Below are 23,367 nucleotides of genomic sequence, written 5' to 3'. Positions count from 1 at the left end.
CTGAGCAGTGGCCAAACTGAAAGACGCTGGCCCAAGAGGTGGGTAGAGGGTCCCCACTGTATGCAATGCTGTTCTCCCACAGCTCACACTACAGGGCTCACACAGCTGCAGCATCTAGCAGTTACTTGTAGAATCTGGAGCCTGTCTGTGCCTACACCTGCTGAGCCTTAAGCTCCACATCTCCAGACAGGTTCTGTGAGGAGCTGAGATGAGGCAGTATTATGCCTAGATAGCAATGGCACTGAGGATCTGAGGTTCTCACCACCCCACCATGTCCCTCCTGGACCACACAATCGCAATACCTGAAGCCTTCCAGCTAAGCATCACCTTCCAGAGAAGCAGGCACTGGCCTCAGCATCACTGACTGAGAACTACAGTGGCTGTCGTCTCCTGCACTCCATCTCTGCAGTGTCTGTAACAGTATCCCGTTCACATGAGTGTCAGAACACGGCCTCAGCACACGGCGGAGGCCAGCACAGGGGCAGCTCACAGAGCAGGCCTGGGGAGTCACATGAATCTGGAGTGACTTGAGCTGAGCAAGGACCTGGAATGAGCAGGAATGGGCACTTCAGGTCAGCGCCATCGCTGGGAGACAGAAGAGCTTGGTGTCTGTGGAGATCGGCCTTGCTGCAGTGGGGTCAGCTTTTAAGTTAATCTCCTACATCAGCACACGCAGCAGCAGGATACATTACGGTGTTTTCATGCACAGATGTCACGTCACTTGGTCTTTGCTCCTGCTTTGTGTCCTGTGTTCCATCGTCCTCTCAATTTCCATCCTCCCTAAGGGTCTTCTTGGCCTAGTGTAATGGTGCACACCTTTAATCCCAGGATTCAGGAGGCAGAGGCAGGCAGATGTCTGTGAGTTCCAGCACAGCCTGGTCTACAGAGTGAGTTCTAGCACAGTTAGAGCTAAATAGTGAGACCCTGTCCAAAAAAAAAAAAAAAATTTCGTCTTACCTCCTAATGATCTCTGTAATCCTCTTACTGATTTCATGGCTATGGTGCTGGAGAGCTGGCTGAATGGTTAAGCTTTTCCTGAGCACCTAAGTTCAGTTCCCAGCACGTGGTGGCTCTCTGTGACTCCAGTTCCAGGGCACTTGACACCCTCTTCTGGCTTCCTCAAGATACGTAGAGTAGAAGTAGAGAACCTCCCTTTGCCAGTTGTGCTCTGACCCTACCTCCCCAAAACATAAACATAGATCTAAGTTCTCTATAGGACACATGTGGTAGTTCTCTTTCCCGGTTTTTAAAATTAGATTTATTTCTTTACTTTACATCCTGACCACAGTTTCCCTTCCCTCCTCTCCTCCCAGTCCCCCTGCCCCTCAATTCACTCCTCCTCTGTTTCTGTTCAGAAAGGGCAGGCCTCCCATGGGTATGACAAAGCATGGCATGTCAAGTTGCAGTGGGACTGAGCTACTCCCCTTGTATTAAGGCTGGGCAAGGCAACCCGATATGAGGAATAGGTTCCCAAGAGCCATTATGTTGCTACTACACTGATTTCCATTCATTCTGCGGATACCACGGTTGCATTATGATTGATGCACATTGTGTATTGTGTATCACCCTGATCTTCTGCTTCCCCCTCCCAAGCGATTGGATGATTGACACATAATACCACATCTGGCATCATATCTTACCAATTCATGTTGCTATTCATTCATTCATTGTGTGTGTGTGTGTGTGTGTGTGTGTGTGTGTGTGTGTGAGAGAGAGAGAGAGAGAGAGAGAGAGAGAGAGAGAGAGAGAGAGCATGCACATGTCCACATTGCAGCATGCATGCTGTGATGGCTCTGTGTAGGTAAGAGGACAACAGTTTGCTGGAGTTGGTTCTCTCCTCCCACCATGCAGATCTCTGGGAGGGAACTCTTGTCATCAGGCTTCGAAGCAGGCTTTACCCACTGAGCCACCTCACCGGCCCAGATGTGTTCTTTGTTGAGGAAGCTGCCTTCTTTGAGAGCTTTGTGAAAACGTAGATGGCTGAGGTTTTGTGGTTTGTTGCTGGCCCCGCTGTCCTCTTTGACTACCCCCAGGTTTGCTTTTGTGGTGGTGCTGTGCTGGTTTTGTGACTGTGACTCTGTGGTGTAATTGGACTTCAGGTACTGTGTCAGGTCCGGCACTGCTTCTCCTCAGGAGCTTGGTTTGTTTTGTTTTTTTGTTTTATGTTTTGTTTTCCGAGACAGGGTTTCTCTGTGTAGCTTTGGGCCTTTCTTGGATCTCACTCTGTAGCCCAGGCTGGCCTCGAACTCACAAAGATCTGCTTGGCTCTGCCTCCCGAGTGCTGGGATTAAAGGCGTGCACCACCACTGCCTGCTTTTTTGTTTGTTGTTGTTTGTTTTTCGGCTTGGTTTGTTTGTTGTTTGTTTTTTCCATGTAAATTTGAGGTTTATTTTTCTGAGTTCTTTGAGGAATGTTGTTTGGACTTTGCTGGGTTGTATTGACTGTGTGGATTGTTTCATGTCCATTTCACACTGCAGGTTACCTGGCCCTGAGCTTTAAAGGCCCTTCTGTCTCCCTGAGCTAGCTAGGGAGCTGTCTGTCTGTCTGTCTGTCTGTCTGTCTATCTATCTATCATCTATCTTAGTTTTTCAAGACAGGGTTTCTCTGTGTAACAGCCCTGCCTGTCTTGGAATTCATTCTGTAGACCAGGCTGGCCTCAAACTTACGAAGATCTGTCTGCCTCCGGCTCCCAAGTACTAGAACTATGGCCAGCTTTCACTGTGTTCTTGACCTTAGTTCTTCAGACTTGAAGATTGTCGTGTTTGTCTGACGAGGGAGATTGGACTGTTGTGTTCTTCCCTTGTGTCCTTGTCTGCTCAGGTCAGGGAAACACCGGCTTCATGCAGTGAGAGATGGTGTCCCTCTGTTTCTACCCACGAATTCTACAGAGCTGAGCAGCACATACTGCCTCATGTTTAAGAGCCGTGGTGGGGTCTAAATGGAATGCCAGCTGGAAGACTTGGCTACCACGTGTAGATTACAAAATGAAGGATGGAATAAATGAGGCCGCACACTGCCAGGACCCGGTTAGCCACACATCTGTGAAGCAGTGCCAGGCAGGCCTATTCACCATCACCTGTTCACTCAAGCCTCACCCAGCATGTCCCGAATAAAAGCTTTGCTGTGGTGCAAGGAGCAAGCTCACTGTTGCCACTGACCACATGTACTGTGCCAAGAAAGCAGCAAGGCTGTGATCCAGCAGATGAGGACTCTGGGGACCCTGACTACTTAGAAACAGTCAGGAGACAGGAAGCCAGGACCTACATCCTGAGACATGTACAAGGCAGACAGAGAGCTGCTGTTAGGTTAGGCAGGCTTAGGGTGTTGCTGAGGAAACTGGTGGACATGATGTGGACTGATTGAAATCTTCCCTAAAGCTACCAGACTGGTCTAAGTCTTTATGAAGTGCTGAGACTAGGTAAGGTCCTGGGGTATCACATGACATGCTAGGAAACGTGTAGTTCTTTGCTGCTCAGTTCTGACCACTGGAAAAACTGACATGGGGCCACGCAGGGCACACGGAGCAGTAAATGCTGCACAGGGAATCGGATGGAGATGGCTGAGAGGTTCTTGTCCATCAAACACTAGGACATGGCCACCTGCTGGGCCTCCTGGCCACGGTGCCTCTCCGTCTTAAACCCTTCAGATGTTGTATGCCCAGCGAAATGGACAGCAATATGGAAGCTTTGATGTTAAGTCTTTCCCTGGCACACTCCCACTTCCACCTTCCTTCACACCATGGTCTCTTACCTTCATCTTTTATTTTGAATAACCACAAGTAGGCCTTTGTTTTGGGTAATGATAAACAGACTTTTATTGTGAACAATCACAGCCAGGCTCTTATTTTTCAATAATATTGATTAAGAACAAAACATTTCACATGCAAGCTAAAGCTGTAAGCCAATGTGTGTTCATTTTTCAGCACAGTTTTAAATGAGTTCATTTTATAGCTAAGTGGAAGTTAAAAATCTACAGTGTGATGCTGAGGCTTTTTGTCTGCAGCAACACCCAGGACTCAGACACACAGGACCACAGGACCCAAACCTGGGGCCACACGCCACATCACAACCCACAGCTCTGCAGACCAATCCAGCCTCAGCCACACACAAGTACAAAGAACCCAGAGAACACCCTGCACCCACCTGTGACACCAGTCCCACTACTGTGTGATGGCGTGACTGTGTGGAAGGTGCTGATTACAGATGCACCCTGTTGTCAGAAAGTCTACACTACACCGGGGAACTTGTTGTCATGGAGAGTAGGGAGTCTAAAGAACCAAGTTTCCCATATGCTGGGAAGCTTTTGGTTAGGAGAGCCCTTCAGGCTGCTCTGAGGGGCCCAAGCCTGAGAGACAGGCCAGGCCAGGACCCCTCTGCCTCTCTGAGGAGGTCACTCAGCCCTCCATCCCCTTGGTGTGCCTGCCCTTCCTGCAGTATCCTGATGACATCATCAAGTCTTGTGTGCTACTCCCAACCTGAGCTCCAGTCCTTCCTGGGACACGGCAGCCATTACTTAGGAGTGGCTCTCGGCCTGGCACCCCGTAGACGGCCCTGGGTTGGGTGTGGAGTGGCCTGTGGTTTCGGGGGGGTGGTGTTCCCGCTGCCGCAGGCGCTGCCTCCCCCGGGCCAGAGCCTCCAGGTACCACTGCTGCTCTTTCCATTTCTGTTTCCACCGCTCCAGCTTCTCCCTTCTGGCTTCCAGCTTGCAGAATTCCTGATCCAGCTGCCGGAGCTCTGATCGCAGCTGCCTGTTCTCAGCAATGACACCCTTGCAGAAGTCCTTGTGAGCTTGTTGGACCCTAGCCTCCAAGGCCTTGGTCTTCTTCTTCAGCTCCCTGGTGATGTCCTTCCCTGACTCCAGCAGGTTCAGTTCCTCCACTTGCTTCTCCAGGTCGGCCCTTTCCTTCAGGAACTGGAAGTGTGCCTCTCGGTCCATGAAGCGGATGTCAGACACTATGCTGGCTTTCTCCTGCTCTAAGGCCTCAATCTTTCGGTCCTGGCTCTCCTTTATTTGTGCTATGGGCCTCAGGGTCTTCAACTTCTTCCTGAAGCAGACCTCCAGCTTACTGGTCCCCATCAGCTGCTTTTGGAGGTCATCCGAACGGGAGGTTAAGTCGGAGATCAGCTCTCGCCTCCATTCCTCGATCTCCTGACACTGACGGCTGTAATCTCTCCACAGGGAGTCATATTTCCTCTGGCTCTCCCCCTTCCTCTGCTCCAGGTACTCCAGGAAGGGTTTGCTTTCTGTTTCTTCCAATGATACTTCCGTCTGCATTTCCTTGATGTCTGTTATCAGCACCGACCGCCGGCTCTTCACTTCTTCCATCTCCTGGTCTAGCTCTCGCATAGTTACCACGGTCTTCTTCCTCATCCTCCTCTCCAGCCGGGTCATTAACTCTGGCTTCAAATAGTTGTTGAGAATGGTCATATATGGAGGTTCTGCGGGATAGTGTTGAGGGCCCTCAGCAAGCGCTCCTTTGGAGTCCAGGAGCTCACTGGGAAGGCTCTCTATGTCTGAGTTGCTGATGCTGACCCCTGATGAGGAGGCACTGACCTGACAGACCTGCTTCTCAGAGGACCTTTGGCCAAGTAGGGGAAGTCCCTGCTTTTTCTCCTGGCCCAGAAGAATCAGTTCCGGCCACCTCACCCGGAAGTCGCATATGGCCTTCTTCCTGGCCAAGTAAGGCTTGTAATAGATGTCTTCGTATGTGAAAGCAGGCTCATCCTTCCTTGCAGGAAGTGATGGTGGGTCAGCAACCCTACCTCTCTGCTTGTGGTGGAAAACGGTGGTTCTTCTGCCCCTGGTATCGCAGGTGGTATGACCCTGGCAGTGGGACTCCATAGTCCCTCCCCTCCGGGGTGCAGGGCTTTGCCCCTCCCAGATCCTGCTGCCCGAGGCTCAGAAGCTCAGCACCTTCTCCTGGCTACAGGAGTCCCTTCTGTTCATCCTCCTGGCTGGACAGTCCCTGGTAACCACCACTGCCAGGTCACCCCAGTGTCAGCCCGGCAGAGAAGAATGTAGACTGACTGTTGGCCTAGTCATTAACCCTAAAGTGGCGGATTTGCCTGTTGGGCGGGGCTGGGGAGGGGCGGGGCTTGTGTGGGCGAACCTGGAGCCAGATAGACCCTGGGCTGGGAGCCATAGGGTAGTGTACAGCAAGGTTGGAAGAAAAGCTGCAGCGGCTTGGCTCCTGCGGAGGGCAGCTCCTGGGCTTTCTCAGCCGCGCACATCAGTTATGTCATTATCGGGCGCCAAGAAAGCCCCTTGCACCCGTGACCTACACTGTGCGGGCTGGGCAGGAGTCCCGGGAGGAAGGGAAGGTGCCAGGGGCCTGGAGGCCCCAGACTCCTGGCTTCCTGGCTTCGTTTCGCAGTGTGGTTTGGGTGCAGCCTGGGTCTGTGCCGCCAGCTTCGGACTGCCTCCCTGCTCTCTGGGTTCCCTGGAGCATGAGCGTCCTCCTGACGCCATGGCTGGTGTTGAAGGGTGGGGCTTGCACATCAAACTACCTCAGCTTCCTCGGAAGGGAAAGCGGCCCAGAACTGTGCCCTGTACAGACACCTCGGTACCGCGGTTACAGTGAAAGTGAAGCTGAGAAAGCCCAGAGTGTGGAACGAGTGCTCTAGGACGGGACGTGGAGAAAGATCTCCCGGGAGCAGAGGAGCTGCGCGGAGCAGAGGCCCCCAGGACGGCCACTGCGCTGGTTGGCTCTCCCTGCTGTGAGGGACAGCTGGGGAACTTCCCCGGGGAAGAAATCACTTGGCTTGTGGCACAAGTTTCCCACCTCCTGGTAAGGAGGCCCAAGGGAGCTGCAGGAAGCAGGGAGAGGTGTACTCTGTCTTGGAGCCTTGGGAGGAGCTTCTGGGATCGGCCGTGTGTATTGATGCTCTTCTCTGTGTGTTACCGCTGACCTCAAATCCTACCCTGCTCCCGGGCTCTTGGGTCTCACTCAGCACAGCTGCGTGGGTGCTCTGTGTGCAGACACAGACAGGGTGCCTGGGAAACACTAGTGAACAGGAGGAGAAGACTGAAGGACAAAGAGGAGGGCACCAATGCACCTTTAATCCCAGCACTGGGAGGTGGGGGCAGAGGCCAAAGATCCCTGTGAGTTTGTGGCCAGCCTGGTCTCAGAGCTAGTTCCAGAGCTACACAGAGAGACCTGATCCCAAAAGAAAGGAAGGAAGGAAGGAACCTGGGATGCTGTCTTTCAGTGATGGATGCAAGCACACGTTTCTGTGACCGCTGACCCTCCCTCTGCGTCATTAACCATCACCTCCATCCTGGGTGTCAGTGGCGAGGCCTAGTCCTGCATTCAGATCTTTACATCACTCCTCAATGAGGGGCATGGTAGCAGGCTTGAGCACAGTTTCTGCATAAGGCACCCCACCTCACTGTTCCAGCACAGTGCAGAACTCTGCTGATGGAGGGATAATAAGAAGCAGCTTGGTTTCCCGCATGAACAGGCGGGCTGTGCTCAGCAGAGCCTGGAGAACAGCACTAGCTTCCAATGACCTCACCAGACCAGCATGTAGCCCCATGCCCAGGACAGCACTGCACCAGGAACAGTGTTGTTCATAGAACAGGGAAGCCGGCCCGTTACTGTGCATGATTTGGCTTCACAGTGAGACTCAGACATTCTTCCAGAACCCAGGCATCTACAGGTCTGCCTGTCCTGTTGATAGGAGGGAGCAGTGTGTCCTGGTCCTATTTGCCATCTGGACCACCTCATCACTGCTTCCTAGCCAGGGCCTGACACAGTGCATGTCTGTAGGAATTCTGTGTCCTTGAAAAAACTGATGGAAGTCTTCCTTTTCGCTCACACTTGGCCTTTTATGGCTTTCTGTCTGCCTGAACCTGAGCCACTGGGATATTATGACTTGGTTGGAGTAAGAGGGCACCACTCTAGTGGCACACCTACACACAGTGTCCTCTGCTGCTCTTGGGAAGAACCCTACCCCAGAGCAGGACACGCTGGCTCAGCTTTTGGGGAGTCGCACTGCCTGGCTTGGTCACGGTGCTTCTTTGATTTTTTTGGCTGGCGGAGCACTTAGTGTTTTAGGGGATCGTCCTCCAGAGTGGTCTGTTCTGAAGCCATAGGAGGAGAAACAGACAGCAGCCTTTTGCACATGACACACGCACACTAAGGGGGAAGCACAGGCCTCAACAGGCCCCCAAAACCGACAGCGGAAAAACTGTAGGCTGCTATGGTGTTGGCATGACCTCAGCACCTGTGGTTCTGCACATGAATCATAGTGAAAATCTTCAAAACATTAGATGAGTGTAAGAAGGAAGAGTGAAACACAGTGTGTAAATGTTCCTGTGGGCGTGTGCATGCCTGTGCAGGCTGAAGGTCAGTGCTGGGTGTCTTCCTCAGTTGCTCTCCACCATATATTTGAGACAGGGTCTCTCACCGATCGGAAGCCCGGGTTCCCCCTGTCTCCACCTCCCTAGTGCTGGGGTTTCTGCGGTGCTCCATCACGGCTGCCTTCTCTTTGAGTGCTGAGTGTTCAACTCAGGTGCTGCTTGCACAACTAGCCTCGCTGCCACGGTGATCTGAAAGGAAAACCAGGAAGCCTCTAGTGCCCTTGTGTCTCCTCAGAATGCAGAAGGAGGGCAGAAAGCCACCGTGTGCAGATGGGAAGGCGGAGAACACAAAAGGGCGCTCAAGAAAAAAATCAACAAAAACTGCTGCATAAGCCTAATGGTCTTAATCAAAATCCAGAGCCAGATATTGGGGTACATGCTGAACGATCAGAGGAAACAAGCCACAGCCACTTCTCACCTCGCCAACTCCACGAATCCTCTGCCTGAATGCCTCTGAGTCACCACTCGAAAGCTCTCTAGTTCCTGTCTCCTCATGCCTCATACGCCTTTCTCTGCCCAGCCATTTCACTTCCTGTCTCAACCTTCCTAGTGCTGGGATTAATGGTGTGTGCTTCCCAAATACTGGAGTTAAAGGTGTGTGCCACCACCGCCTGTCTCTGTTTCTGCCCTAGACTGAATCAATCTTATGTAGCCCAGGGTGACCTTGAACTCACAGAGATCCAGACGGATCTCTGCCTCCAGAGTGTTAGGATTAAAGGTGTGTGCCACCACTGCCTGGCATCCATGTTTAATCTAGTGGCTGACTCTGTCCTCTGATCTTCAGGCAAATTTTATTAGAGCACACAAAATATCACCATAAAAACCCTGCTGAGTGAGAGTGGGTAAGTCTGTAAACGCGGTTGGAGGACTGTGCAGAGGAGATGTGCAGAGGAGATGGCAGATAAAGCACAACTTCAGAAGCTTCCGCTCAGTAAACGTTCTGGCAGGAATTCAATAAGAAAACCCGGTGGTGCTGGTGCTGGTGCTGGTGTGGTGAGGGATGTCCACTCAAAACGCCAAAAACAACCCAGACAAACATCCCAAGTGATACTGGAGCCTCTTTCCTTGTGAGCACTGGGGAAGGGAGCAGCCAGGCTTTCCTGGGTCTTGTACTGTTACTCAGGGTTGGACAAATGTCCACTGTCTCTGTATCTGTGCAGGAGTCAGCTCTGCTGGCCATCCTTGACTTTGTGTCCTTGGCCAGGTAGATTCTCTAGTCCTCCCTGGATCCTGCCCACCTCGAGGTGGCTAATGTTCTAGTCTAGGGTGCCACCCACATGCATTGGAAGTGTGGAAGCACTCACGACACTAGAAGTGTACAGCAGAGGACCCACCTTCCTACTTCCAAGACCTGAGTGTTAATCACCTGCTGGAGGGATGCTTTTGTGGGTGTCATGCACACCCTCCAACTTCAGAGTTCTTGGGGCTTTGCAGCGTTGACAGACAGATTTAACCCACCCACTCGGCTTGGGCTCAGAGCTATCAAGCCCCCAACATTACTCTCAATTAGTGAGCTCTATTCCTGGCCACCAAGGACGGGGCTGTGTCTCTTAATGCACTTCCCAGCCTGTGCCCACCTCCTGCCACCTACACCCTTCAGCTTGTCAGTGCCCTGCCCTCCTGCCCTCTGCTACCTTTTTGAGACTTCCCTCACCTAGGGGTTATAGCAGCCACACTAAAGCTCCCCTCGCTGTGGATGTTCCATGACCTTCAGGCCAAGTTAGCTCAGTCTTCAACAAGGTAGCTTTCAGCTGTTGTGGGAAACGGCACTCTCAGAACAGACTCCCTGAGACTTGAGTGGAGAGCACAGTTTATTCATACCGGTGACTCAGGTAGCCTGAAGAACCTGGGGCCCAGCTGCAGCCACTTGGGTGTTCATGGTGTCACTCTTGATTCTCCTCCTCCTTGGTGGGGTTCAGTTTTGGTCTCTGTGACTGAGCACAGAGACTAAGGGACTGCTGGCTGGGACTACAAGAGGGAGTCTCCAGCAGCACGTGGCTACAGAGGCAAACGCAGGTCAGGCTGCCAGCTCTGTTACTAACGGCTGCAAGTTACGGCTCTGTTGGTTTATTTTCTGGTGGACTCAAGTCTTCTCACAGCCGCAGGCCTTCGTGGCAGATAGTCTGTGTTGTGTTCCTGGGGGAGATGGAGTGGTTGTCCTAGTCAGGGTTTCTGTTGCCGTGATGAAACACCATGCTCAAAGCAGTTTGTGGAGAAAAGGGTTTACTTGGCTTACACTTCCATATCACTGTTTAACACTAAAGGAAGTCAGGACAGGAACTCAAGCAGGGCATGCAGAGGCCATGGATAGGGGTGCTGCTTACGGGCTTGCTCCTCATGGCTTGCTCCATCTGCTTTCTTATAAAGCCCGGGACCACAGTGGGCTAGACCCTCCCACATCAATAGCTAATTAAGAAAATATTCTACAGGATTGCCTACAGCCCAATGTTATGGAGGCATTTTCTCAGTTGAGTTCCCTCTCAGATGACTCTAGCCTGTAAACCTATGTCAAGTTTGCATAAAGTTAGCCAGCACGGTTGTCTACTTACCCTAGATAGGGAGGCCATGGCAGACCAAAGTATAGATACCGCCAAAGCCCAGTTTGGTGAGCCAGTGAGATTAATGGAGGTACTAACAGGAGTAGAGACAACTCAAAGATGGCTACATCATTAGCGCCTAGCCAGCCCAGGTGACAGCTCACAGAGCTGGGACTGGAGCACACTGCACAGCCTGTAGGCAGCTCCATGGCCGAAGAGTGTCCTTTCTTGGTGCCTCAGTTGGTCTGAGCCTCTTCCAGGCAGCTTGGCTCCTCAGAGTGACTCTTAGCTGTCGTAATCACGTATATCCTCTTGGGGAGGGAGGGGCCTAGTGAATCTGCTCAGTTTCAGGGACTTCCTGGAGCTGTTTTGAGTTGCTTCCTTTCTGAACCTAAGGAGCTTCTCTGCAGGATGGAGTGTTTCACTGTAAACACCATGAGTCTTAAAGAGCTTCCCTCCGAGATGGAAGGGTCTAACCTCAGAGGGAACTACTACTGCACAGCATTGTGATAGGTGGGGTTTCCCTTTGCCACTGACTTGTCCCCTGTCTCCTTGTGAGGGATGTGGGCTTGTCCTGGAGGCAGGACTTTGCTTAACTGTTAGAAGTGGCTTCTGTTGCCCTGTCTGTCACCCATCTGTGCAGCTCAGGCTGTTGGCTGCTTTGCTGGGTTTCTAGGTGGGTTTGTTGTCTTTCCTGCTTTTTTCTTTCATTGTGGATTTCTGAAGCTCTCCTCTATTTCTGTCTTGAGATCAAGGCCATTGATTAAATGACTTCCTCACAGGCTCACACAGAGTGATGCTCCTTTATTTCCAAACAGACCTCACACATACTAGGCAAATGCTCCACACTGATGAGCCATGTGTCAGTCCCTGGGGCAACTCTCTAGAAGATACGGTTTTTAGACAGAATCTCACTGTAGCTCAGGCTGACCTGGAACACACTCTGTGCGTAGCCCAGGTTGATCATCATCCCTCAATCTCCCAACTGCCAGGAATGCAATCTGGAGCTATCCTGCCTGGCTAGGCCTGTGGCAGGTGCCATAGAGAGCGTGAATTCTGGTTGTGGCCTCAGAACAAGCTACAAAAACTGTTTTTCTGCTCTCCCTCTGCAGGCTCTGGGCTGTGGCGTGGAGCTCTCTGATGTCAGCTGCAGGCAGTTTCTGGATCAACTCATTGGATTCTTTCATTTCTACATGGGCCCTGTCTCCCTGGCCTACAAGGTAGAAGTGCAGATTGCCTGGGGCATTGGGCCTGACATCTGTATTACGTGGTGCCATGTGATAAGGTGGTACACCCTGGAGCCCCTTAGGGACGCCTGTGTCCTCATGTGTCTGCTCTCCCCTCCTCTGTGGGTTGGTGCCCCTTTCTTCAGGATGTTTCCTGGCTCTGTGATAGGGCTGGTCACTGGAGTGAGAGCTAAGACATGTGTGGCAGGGATGGGATGAGACAGGCCTGTCCATCCTGCTCTCTTCCTGTTGGGAAGGCCCCTGCAGACAGTAGCAACCCTTCCTGAAGAGCCTGTGCCTGACCTCAGTGCTGACCCCCTCTGTCTTTCGCTCAGAACCGTTCTGAGGAGGAGCTGAGCTTGCAGTGGGACACTGTCATTACACAGGTCCTCAGGAGCACCAGTGAGTCCCACAGGATCTTCAACGCCCTGTGGAATCTGGACCACACCAAGGTAAGGCTGCTGCCCTCCTCTTCACTGCCCGAATGGCATGGGGCTGTGGACGGGGCTGTGGGTGCTGCAGAACACCTGGGGCAGAGCCTGCAGCTGGGGAGTGAGAGGACGGGTGTTCTCCATCTGTTCCCATGCTGCTGTGGGGTGGGGCAGGCTGCCTCTCAGACCTTCTGAAGGCCAGCGAGGCTGCGCCAACAGGCACCAAATAAACACTCCCTGAATAGAGTCTCAACGGAGTCTCATTGTCACCTCTGAACCCCGCCCCCCCCCCCCCCACACACACACACACACACGGCACAGCTTTAGTGACTCCACCAAGTGCCTGGCTCACATTTGAACTCATCTGCATCTGAGAGATGCAGGAAGGTCCTCTCTCTCGGAACCATTCCATTTCCAGTTCACACTCCCCTAAGGAGCGCTGGCTGCTGTGTGGCTGGCCTGGGTGCCTGTGCATCTCAGACCTGCACCTTTCCTCTCGCTGCTGAAGAAAGTAGCTGGGACTCGGCATTTCCAGAGCCCACTGTGCTGGGCATGGGCTAGGTTTTCCCACTTGCGTGGACAACTTGGAAGGCCTGTTGGTACTGAACACAGTCTGGGGCTGTGAGAGTGAGGTCGCTCTGTGTGTGTCTGGCCTCTCTTCTCCTGACCACCTGGCTCACATCAGTGCTGGCAGCCAGGCAGGAAGCCAGGAGGCTGCATGCAGTGTCTGCGCAGTTCTTTGTGGCCGAACAGCTGATTCCTTACAAGAACTGTGGGCTGGCTGTGGGTGTGATCCCCTCAGCTGGTCTCTGAAGTCCACGTCACTGTTGTCCCCAGGCACTTGTAAGCGTGCTCACGGGCGCATGTCTCGTCTCCCCAGGTGGAGCCCCTGCTGCTGCTGAAGGCAGCCCTCATCCTGCAGACCTGCCAGCGCTCGTCCCATGTCCTAGCTGGCTGCATCCTCTATAAAGGACTGTGAGTTGTGCCTTCCTGAGTCCCCAGTGGGCTCCCATCACTGTCCCTGCTAGTTCCAGATTAGCATCCAGTTGGTTAGCAAAGGCCAGGTCATTTAGATTGGCCGAGGGTGTATCCCTGTGCAATTGGGAACTGCTCAGGAAAGGGACACTTGCCTATATGGGTGTTTGCGCGTGACACACACACAGACAACACACATGATAAATGTTTAAAAAATTTAAAAATAGTGTTTGTTTTCTCACTCATTTTTATCTCACATTTATAATATATGTAAGTACATATATATGTGTAATAAGTACATGCACACCCTTTATTTTGAGACAGTATCTGACTGTGTAGCCTTAGCTGTACTGGAATTCTCTATGTAGACCAGGCTGGCTTTGAACTCCCAAAGATAAGTTGTCTCTGCCTCCCAAGTGCTGAGATTAAAAGCATGTGCCATCATGCCCAGCCCTCTCTGTGTACCAACTGCACAGAGAGTACAGGCCCTTCTGCCTTGCTCTCAGCTGTGCCTATGGCCAGCAGTGTGACAAGAAGTGCCACACTGTGCTCCTGTACAAACTCCCACACCGATGCCCTCTGCTCTCTGTGCAGTGGGACACAGCACTGAGGTCTTGGCTGTGCAGTCGAGGCGCTCCTGCTTCTGCTGGTTTAGACATTCCCACTGAACACAGAGCCCAGGCTGGCCTAGAGCCCAGGGAGGAGCACCCTGACCTGCAGCTGCACCAGCCTCCTGCCCTCTGAAATGCTGGATACCTTTGTGCTCCAAATGGTTGGCTCAGTGACTCTCTTCCAGTGCTCACAGGGGGCTTACCTGTGCTTTTAACATGCCTACCATCTTCTGACACCTCATCCCTGCCTGATTGGAGAGCTTACGTTTTGACATCGAGGATCTACTAGATGAAACTTCTGCCAGCCACATCCCCAGGATCCTCAACCTCCAGGGCACTGGTGTCTCCAGCTGAGAGACGCCGGCACTTCTTTTTATGGCATTCTTGTCCCTGTGTCTTACCCCCAGGATTGTGAATTCTCAGCTCCCTCCTTCCCTCACCGCCAAGGTCCTGCTTCATCAGACTGTCCCTGCAGACCAGGTAGAGTACAGCCTGCGGCCTGGTGGGAGGTGACCCAGAACACCTGCCATCCAGCTGTGGGGGGCTTGGGCACTGGTTCTTACAGGCCAAGCAGAGCTGCATGCACTCAGCTCTCCACTAGCATAGTGTTGATAACAGGGCACCCTGGAAAGAATATATTCTTAAATTGGCAGGAAAACCGCTGGCCATGGTGCTGTGTGCCTCTTGTGTCAGCCCTGGGGCGCTGAGGCAGGACCGTCAATGAGTGCAGAGCTCCTGTGGGCTCCATACTGAGACTGTGTCTCTAAAACTAGAGGAAAGGAAGAAGAAACAGGAGGGAAGGGCGGAAGGAGACACTGATCTTCGTGTGTATTCATTTTGTGTGTGTGTGTGTGTGTGTGTGTGTGTGTGTGTGAAGAACACACAACCATTGAGAATAAAAGCGTCCACAGGCAGGTGGCTCTGTGTGAGTTTGAGTCCAGCCTGGTCTACAGAGCGAGTCCCAGAACAGCGAGGGCTGCACAGTGAGAACCTGTTTCGGGAAGGGAGAAGATGGCCCAGACAGCGGCAGAGGCTCCACAGCTCTCACCAGGCATTTCCATCTACTCTCTCTCCCTCTTTCTCTCTCACTTGTTTTGTTTGTTTTGATTTTGGAGATGGGGTTCCCATAGGATAGCCCGGCCTACATAGAGAGTTGAACTTCTGATCCATCTGCCTCACCTCCCCAATACTGGGGACCCAGGATGACCCAGCAGCCCAGCTTGTTTTGGGAGCTTTTGTTTCAGATGCTTCACTGGCCTCTCTCACCGAGAGAGTGAGTGCGTCAACATTGAGAGCTGGGTGGGCTCCGGCTTCCTGGGGTGGTGTGTCTGGAGGGCTGCCCTCACTGTCAGCATCCTTGCCCTCAGCTTCTGGGATCCATACTGAGGGAAAGCAGTCCTCCAGCCTGCTAGTGAAAGGGAGCTGGAGGGACTGCCTGTGGGCACTGCAGACCGGCCTGCTGATGTTGCCACATGCAGCAGTGTTGAGCTGCTCTCCAGCGCAGCAGCCACATCAGTGGTCGGGACAGAGGCTCACAGCCCCTAAGGCTGGGAACGTTTTCCCACCTGGACTGAGGAACTAACTGCTAGCGTCTGGCCTGTGGCTGAGGGTCAGTTGATTTGCAGGCGCTGCTGCAGACTTGCTTGGGTCTTAGCCAGAGATTTTACAGAAGTGCAATCACTTGTACCCTTTTAAGTGGAAACACTGAATTTCATTTACTGTGTTGAAGTAGTAAAAGGCGTTGATTTGAAGAGGAAATTCCCAGGTGTTAACAGGAATGCGGACTTTGGAGAGAGTGAACAAATGTCTGTTTGTTTATTGCTGCTGGGGATCGGAGCCCAGGGTCATGAGCTTTGCCCCTGGGCTGTATGTATTCCAGCCTCGAGGGCTGCACTCTAGACTTGGTTCCCAAAGGTGGACTCCAGTGGGGAATCCTTGCTTTGGTCTTTCATGGGAGATACTTAACAATTCAGAGCTGCTGCTTTGAAGCCTGAGTGGGCCCAGTTCTTGCCTCTTCTTGGTCTCTGAGAGGCAAGTGGCCCTGCTCCATCTGCTGGGCTCTTGGCACAGGGTCACACCAGCTCCCTGGGCTTGGCTGAGTCCTGTGAGCAGATGGTGCCATGAATTCCTAATAGTTGTCAAGAGGAATACGTGGTGCCTGGCGCCAACCTGTGTATATGTTTGTTTCAGGGACTTCCTGGAGCAGGGGCTGCGCCACAGGACGCAGGTATGTGGTGTGGGGACAGTGGTTTCTGCCTTCATGCCAGGATGAGCCCCCATGTGGATTTCCTCTGCTCAGAGAGCAGACAGATGGGTCTAGTACAGCTATAAGGACAGTTCCCCTTTGGCACCCCGATTTCCAAGGTCATGGTTTTGGGCATGCCCTCCTTGACTCCATTCTGCGACGTTGTTGGGACGTGTCGGGGTGTGGTGATGGACAGAGGAAGGAAAGTGGTGGCTGTTAACTCCTTCAGGATGAAGTGGCTTCCCCAAGAGGCCCTGCCTCATTCTAAAGCTGGGATTTGCTGAGTCCTTGGCCAGCTGAAAGCCCTTTCTTCTAACATCTTGTGGATGTTGTCTCCCTTCTCCACACTGCAGTGAAGTTGCCGCTCTCTTTCCTTGCTGCTCACAGCGTCTAGGCTGCAGCTGGGGGGCCTTGGGCTGAGGGAGCCACCCCCGTGCTGCTGTCTGAGCCAAGGGCCCACTTCATCCAGGGGAACCCTGTGTGTTGTTTCTATCTGCAGGGGCAGCATTGCCGCCTAACGTGCAGATCACCCCTGTTTTCCTGAGTGAGCAGGAAATCGCTAGCCTCCACGAGTTCACGGTGGAGCAGGAGACTAGGTAGGTGGGGTGCTCTTATGGTGTGTGTGCCCCCCACTTGTATCCCCCACTGATCCCAGGTGTCGTGGCATCAGGGGATGCAGCAGACTCAGGGTGACACCCAGTGTGGGGCCACTCTCAGGAGACCCTTTAGTTGTAGGTGACATGGCCACCTCTAGTCAGTGATTCTGACCTCATTGTAACAAGCCCTCACCAGTCACTGCCTTTCTTTACTTTTGGGTTTGACCATGGTGGCATCTTGAGCTCTGTGGGTGCAGATGGCTACTTGTCATTGATGCCCGTGCCTTTCTGGGGATCAGAGCCCCAGTGTCCCCGTGGAAGCCTTTGTCCTACACTCCACTGATGTGACATCTCTTTTGTTTGCCAGACTCCAGGAAAGTTCATCTCAGTACCCTCCCTGGGATCGAAGCACCCCTTCCCAGACAAAAGATGCCACTAGGTGTGTGGCATCTGTGGCCTGGACATCAGCCACCATTCTGGAGCCCACACCTCATGATGGAACATGGCTGAATGGCAGCGGGGCAGATGGACACTTGCTTGGGCAGGAGCAGACTGCAGCTGCAGGACTGTGCACCACTGCCTGTGGCCAGGGTTCTGGCATCAGCAGCAGGCTGCAGCAGGAGCTGGCTTTTTCCCACGAGGAACTGGACTTATCTGAACTCCACATCTCTGCGGCTCAGGAAGCCTCCCCACCCGTGCCTGTCCTAGGTGCTCCAGAAGCTGTCATCACCAGCCACCAGGCCCCCACACTGCCTGCAGACACAGCAGTATGCAGCTGCCTGGACCCTTCCCCTCTTGAGAGGCTCCCTGAGGGCAGGGGCCTGGAGTGGCTTGCAGACCTTCCCATGACCAATGGCCAAGCCCAAGTTCCTGGCACAGCCCCTCTCCCCAGAAGAAGCGGTGGGCCTGTGGTGCTTCCTCCTCAGGATCCTGTGGGTACAGAGCCCAGTGTGGAGCAGTGTGGGGGTGGAGGTCGTGAGAGCCATGGAGCCCCGGGGAGCACATTGCACTCACCTGACTCCCAGGGCCCCAGCTCCTCTGCAGGCAGAAGTGGCCTCAAGCCATCCCCAGCTGGGCCCCATGCAGGGCTCTGGCCTGTGAACCTATACATTCACAGTGTGAATGGCCTGGTCCTGTCCCTGCTGGCTGAGGAACCTCTTCTCAGAGACATGGCAGCCATCGAGGAGGTGGTGAGTGTCCCTCATCTTCCTCCTAGGAACATGCATCAGCCAGCTGCCTGGAAAGAACCCCCCAGTTTGTATAGTGAGGCTGAGGGTAGTGCCCACTTCTGTGAGGTTCTGGGGGGGTGTAAGAGTGAGCCACACATGCACCAGCAGACAGATTTTAGGCTCTTCCTTTTCTGCTCCCCGAAGTCCGGGAGCACAGGCGTTGGGAAGGGAAGAGCTGAGCAGAGTGTCTTGCCTCCTCAGTGCCTTGTTTCCCTTTCAGTAGCCCGCAGTGGTGTTCAGCTTCCCACTCTGAGGTCATGCAGGCAAGGCTGAGCTGCCCGGCTGCTAGCCGAGGAGCATGGGCACTGTCACCAGCCTCTGTCTTCTGAAGCTCGTTACAGCCTGGGTGGGGTTGGGGTCCCAGGAACCCTGCCTTTTCTTCCTAGGCCAGCCTCACATGGTGACTTGGTGCTCCTTCCCAAAGTATGCTTGAGATCCAAACTGGCTGTGGAGGGCTCTTTTTGAATAGCCATCCCTTCCTGAAGCAGTGAACTGAGCTCTAGGGTCCAGGCCCACGCTGGCAAGAGAGTTGCTATGGTAACAACATTGCTGTGGTTGGCAGGAAGAACAGTTGCTGCAGGGCAAATGGTGTTCTGGGGCTCGACTTGTTTTTCTTCTTAAATCCACATTATTCTGAGGCCGGCTCATTGACATGCATGCCTCACGGCCCTCCACTGAGGAGCCAGTCACCTTGGAGCGCAGGACAGGCTGCTGGGCAGCTTCTCTGCCTGACTTTTCTGTCTCATTCCACAGACCCTGCCCACAGCCCAGAGTTGAGGCTTGTTGCCTGTGTCCTCATTTAGCAGAGCTGTGGGTGGCTGTGTTCACCTCTGTTTTAGTCCAGGGAAGGTTCCTGGCTGCGGCTTCATGCAGGGCAGCTCTGTGCCTTGGCTCCACCCCCCACCGGCCCCCCATTCTTACTGTGCAGAGCCTCAGGAGTGTTTGCTTTGAAGGCCCTGGTGTTTGAATGCAGCAGAATAGATAGACTGCTCCTCTTTTTGCCCCTGCTCCCTCGGAAGAGACCCAGCCCAGGCTGCCTTGGGGAGGGGTGGTCTGCATGACTGTATGCTCAGCTGGCTTGCTGTGTCAGCCAAGCGGAGGGTGGTTCTGGAAGGCAGACACTGCAACTCCTGTCCTGGAGGAAAAGAGCCTCGGGAGGTGGAGGCCACTCAGTCCTCACTTCTCTGACCCCAGGCTGCTCTGCTCTTGCTGATAGGTTGGAAGATGAGCAGAGAGTGCCCTGCTCTCTGCAGCCTCTGCTGTGTTGATGCATTCGTTATGACCACAGCCTCCAGCTTGCCTGTAAAGTAGGGTTGGTGCTCTAGGCCCAGGAAGTGGGGTGCAGGTTAGCCAGCCGGAGGGTACACAGCCCACTGAAGAGGCTCTGTCCACATGGAGGCGGGGCAGTGGGGGATGAGGGGCAATAGGGATGAGGCTCCCTAGCCAGAGAGCTGTGCTGTCAAAGGGAAGTGCAGGAGGCCCCAGTAGGGGGCAGCTTAGTGTTCCAGAGCCTGGTTTTCAGCTCTGCACCCACCATATTCCCATGAGCCTTCAGTTGCAGGGAGCCTATGAATTACTGTTGCATTAGGCCATGCACAGGGGCATCAGGGCTGGGTTGGGTTGGAGGCAAGGCCTGCTTAAAGTCAGGGTGGGAGCACTTGGTGAGATACCCATTGGAAAAGCTTCCCATCTCAGCCATGTGGGCTACACACACTGCTCTCCCAGCCCACAGTGCTCCATTGCCTGCCCTCAGCTGTGGTGTGGACTGAAGCCAGAGCCCTGTGTCTCCTTGGGCTATTCTGAGATCATGCTGCATAACCAGTCAGAGAGCTTTTTATTCAGGGACTCAGAAGGCAGATGTTTTCAGCTTTGCAAACTCCATAGCCTTGTGTGGTTCAAAACCAGGCAGTGTATGAATGGTGTAGTTGTGACCTTCCACGACCACCCTGTAGACTTCTCACAATACTGTACAAATACAAACAAATACTGTGACATACAAAAACTATCCTCAGTTGCTAGGCTGTACGAAACAGGTTACTTGGAGTTAACCAGGCCCTGTACCCACAACAGCACTCAGTCATCAGAGAATTCTCCTCCGTATTATATCACATCTTGTGGTGGTTTATGGCTAAGCAACTCTATCTTGACTATAAGCTAGGCAGAAAACTTTGGAAGTAGAGTCTAATACACTTAGAGAGAACAGGATTTAGCTGGCATACTCTCTTGTTAGCAGCTTGAAGGGTGGCTGTTATCAGGTCCCTAAGGTCCAGAAGGTGTAGTGTAGCTGCAGGACAAGCTCCCCTGGGTGTCCAGTGCCTGTGGCGAGCTCCCCTGGGTGTTCAGTGCCCCCCCCCCAGCTCCATGGCAAGCTCCCCTGGGTGTTCAGTGCCCCCCCCAGCTCCATGGCAAGCTCCCCTGGGTGTCCAGTGCACCCCCCAGCTCCATGACAAGCTCCCCTGGGTGTTCAGTGCCCCTCCCAGTTCCATGGCAAGCTCCCCTGGGTGTCCAGTGCCCCTCCCAGCTCCATGACAAGCTCCCCTGGGTGTTCAGTGCACCCCCCAGCTCCATGACAAGCTCCCCTGGGTGTCCAGTGCATCCCCCCCCAGCTCCATGACAAGCTCTCTTGGGTGTCCTTGTGTCACCCCCACCCCCACCCTGCCCGGCACACACAACTTTGTAGCCTGGGCCTGTTGTGTCTGCTAACCCTTACTGGGAAGGGTCCTGACCGTCAGAGCAGAGGTGGTTCTGCACACATCTGCTTTCCTCAGCTGCACACTCAGGAGGCCAGTGGTTGAAGTGCCTGGCACTGACTGTTTATCCATTGACTCATTCGTGGGAATCTGCTCCCACACTGTTTACCTGCTGGGACGGTGTGTGGGCTCATTCCTATAGGCCACTGGACAGCCTTGTAGAACTGCACTTTCTTCACAGGAAAGATTAACTCATGATGAACTTCATCCAGGCCGTGGTGGGAAACACCAGGAGCATAATAGGCCGCCCGTATTGTCAAAGCCAACGGTCCCAGAGCTGGAGAGATGGCTCAGAGGTGAAGAGCACTTGCTGTTCTTCCAGAGGATCTTCCAGAGTTCAGATCCTAGCGCCCATATGAGGCAGCTCACAACTACCTGGAACTCCAGCTCCAGGGGATCTGATGCCTTCTCTGGCCTCTGCACACATAGGCAGATGAATTAAAAATAAGTAAATATTTAAATAAAACAAGATGGATAGTTCCCTAGGGCTTCTGGGAAGCCACAGCTAGGCAGCTACCACTGGGTGGTGACATTGTGGCTAATTTTTCTTTTCTCCTTTTTCTTCTTCCTCCTTTTTCTTTTCTTCCTTTCTTCTACCCATGGTGGCCTCAAATTTGTGACCCTCCCATGGCAGCCTCCTGAGTGCTGGGCTCTGGATTAGTGCTGCCATGCCTCACCCTTCTTAACTTAGAGGCTGCTCATTTTATCATCGCACAGTATGGCCCTTCATTTACAAATATTAGACTGTGGGGCTGAAGAGATGACTTAGCAGTTGGTTCTTGTTCAGGGGACCTGAGTTCAGGGCTAGCACCCACACTGGACAGCTCTCCATTGCCTGTACACCTGCTCAAGGGATGTGACACCTCTTGTGAGCTCCACACACACTCACTTAACACAGCATACACAGATACATACACACAAAAAGAAAAATATATGTATTTCTGAACATAAGGGGCTGGGCGTGGTGCACACTCATAATCCAAGCACCCAGGAGGCAGATACAGGAGGCTTTCCACAGGTTCGAGACCAGCCTGGTCTCCATAGTGCGTTCCAGGGCAGTTGGGGCTGCACAGGGAAGCCCTGTCTCAAGCAAAAGGAGCATGTGAGTGGAACTTGATGCTTCAGGGGGAGACACTGGCTGTTTTTGCTGAGTCTAGTGACCACAGAGGCATTGTCTAGGTGCTTGCTTCTTAACCGAGTCTGCTAGCCTGTGACCCACTCCTGGCCCCTCTGCAGTACCACAGCAGCCTGGCATCCCTGAATGGGCTGGAAGTCCACCTGAAGGAGACACTACCCAGAGACGAGGCTAGCCTCACAAGCAGCTCATACAACTTTGTGCATTATGACCGAGTCCAGAGCATGCTCACAGGTAAGGGACAGGTACAGGGAACGCAGCTCTACAGGGGTCGGGGGAGAACCCAGCCCCGGTCACGGCAGTGCAGCAGGGCACAGCCCTCTAGCCACTGAGCTCACTGGCCAACACTCATTTGCTCCTCTTCAAGCTCGTTCTTTCCCCAGTGGGAACTTGGGAATTGAAGCATTGTGGTGAGGTCGGCCCCAGGGCAGGAGTCGCTGGGGCTTGCAGCGGGCTGGCAGTGCTCTCTCCCAGAGGCAGCCGCAACAGGGCCAGCACTAGGGCTGTTGGCCCCCAGGTCTCTTGCTTACACTCAGGCTTCAGCCTCGCTGCCTCCATGCCCAGGACTGGGCCCAAGGAGTGGGGGAGGGCTGCCACTCACCACCTCTGTCTTCTTCTGCAAGCCAACCTGCCGCTAGTGGCTGCTCCCCAGGACCGCCGCTTTCTACAGGCCGTCAACCTCATGCACTCCGACTTCACCCAGCTGCCTACGCTGTACGAGATGACCATCAGGTGAGCCTCTGAGCCCCCTCACCGCAGCTTAGCCACAGTCCTCATCACTAAGTGGTGAGTGTGGTCGGTCCTCCCATGCATGCACAGGTCGGGTTTTCCCGAGCCTTCCCTGCTGTAAATATGCAGGTTACAACAGTGGTAAAACCCTAGGTCCCCACTGTCACAGAGCACAGGGCTGCAGGGCGGGCCCGATAACACTACGGCCTTCTAATTACAAAGTGCTCACTGTGCAGAGACCTCAGAGTCAGACCTTCCTCCGAGGCCCATCTGCACCAGAGCCAGCCTGTGTCTCCACTGGTGCTGCCGAGCACTTCTGTCGTGGTTTTCGTTCTCTGTGGCTGATACAGATGACACAGGGTTCCATTCCCTTCCCCACTGCCACTACCTCATCTTCCAGGTGTCTGGGCAGTCTGTGAGCTGTTCCTGAAACTAGACGTTTAAACAAGCCGTGTTCTTCCTTGCTATGCTTTCCGAAGCTAGTTTTGGAAAGTCAGACGTGGTAGAGGGCTGGAGGGACAGCCTCCCCTGGCCCCTCCGTC

At 53.5% G+C, this 23,367-nt stretch overlaps 2 protein-coding genes across 2 annotated transcripts in view; one reads left to right on the top strand and one right to left on the bottom strand.

Moving 5' to 3' along the window:
* Hps4 (HPS4 biogenesis of lysosomal organelles complex 3 subunit 2) overlaps positions 1-23,367 on the top strand; it is a 32,958-nt gene that overhangs the window by 7,144 nt on the left and 2,447 nt on the right. The window contains exons 2-10 of the mRNA XM_036171677.1: positions 12,011-12,118; positions 12,460-12,576; positions 13,436-13,530; positions 14,549-14,621; positions 16,332-16,368; positions 16,886-16,982; positions 17,350-18,172; positions 22,198-22,330; positions 22,720-22,828. Of these exons, the coding sequence (XP_036027570.1) occupies positions 12,011-12,118; positions 12,460-12,576; positions 13,436-13,530; positions 14,549-14,621; positions 16,332-16,368; positions 16,886-16,982; positions 17,350-18,172; positions 22,198-22,330; positions 22,720-22,828 (1,592 nt within the window). The remainder of the gene's footprint in view (positions 1-12,010; positions 12,119-12,459; positions 12,577-13,435; positions 13,531-14,548; positions 14,622-16,331; positions 16,369-16,885; positions 16,983-17,349; positions 18,173-22,197; positions 22,331-22,719; positions 22,829-23,367) is intronic.
* LOC118572256 (M protein, serotype 2.1-like) lies at positions 3,840-7,100 on the bottom strand. Its single transcript, XM_036171714.1, has one exon. The coding sequence runs from the start codon at positions 5,839-5,841 to the stop codon at positions 4,513-4,515; it is 1,329 nt and encodes a 442-aa protein (XP_036027607.1). The 5' UTR covers positions 5,842-7,100; the 3' UTR covers positions 3,840-4,512.

This window comes from Onychomys torridus, chromosome 22 (genome assembly GCF_903995425.1).
Source record: "Onychomys torridus chromosome 22, mOncTor1.1, whole genome shotgun sequence".
Taxonomy (NCBI): Eukaryota; Metazoa; Chordata; class Mammalia; order Rodentia; family Cricetidae; genus Onychomys; species Onychomys torridus.
This window is presented reverse-complemented; position numbering and strand designations above follow the sequence as displayed.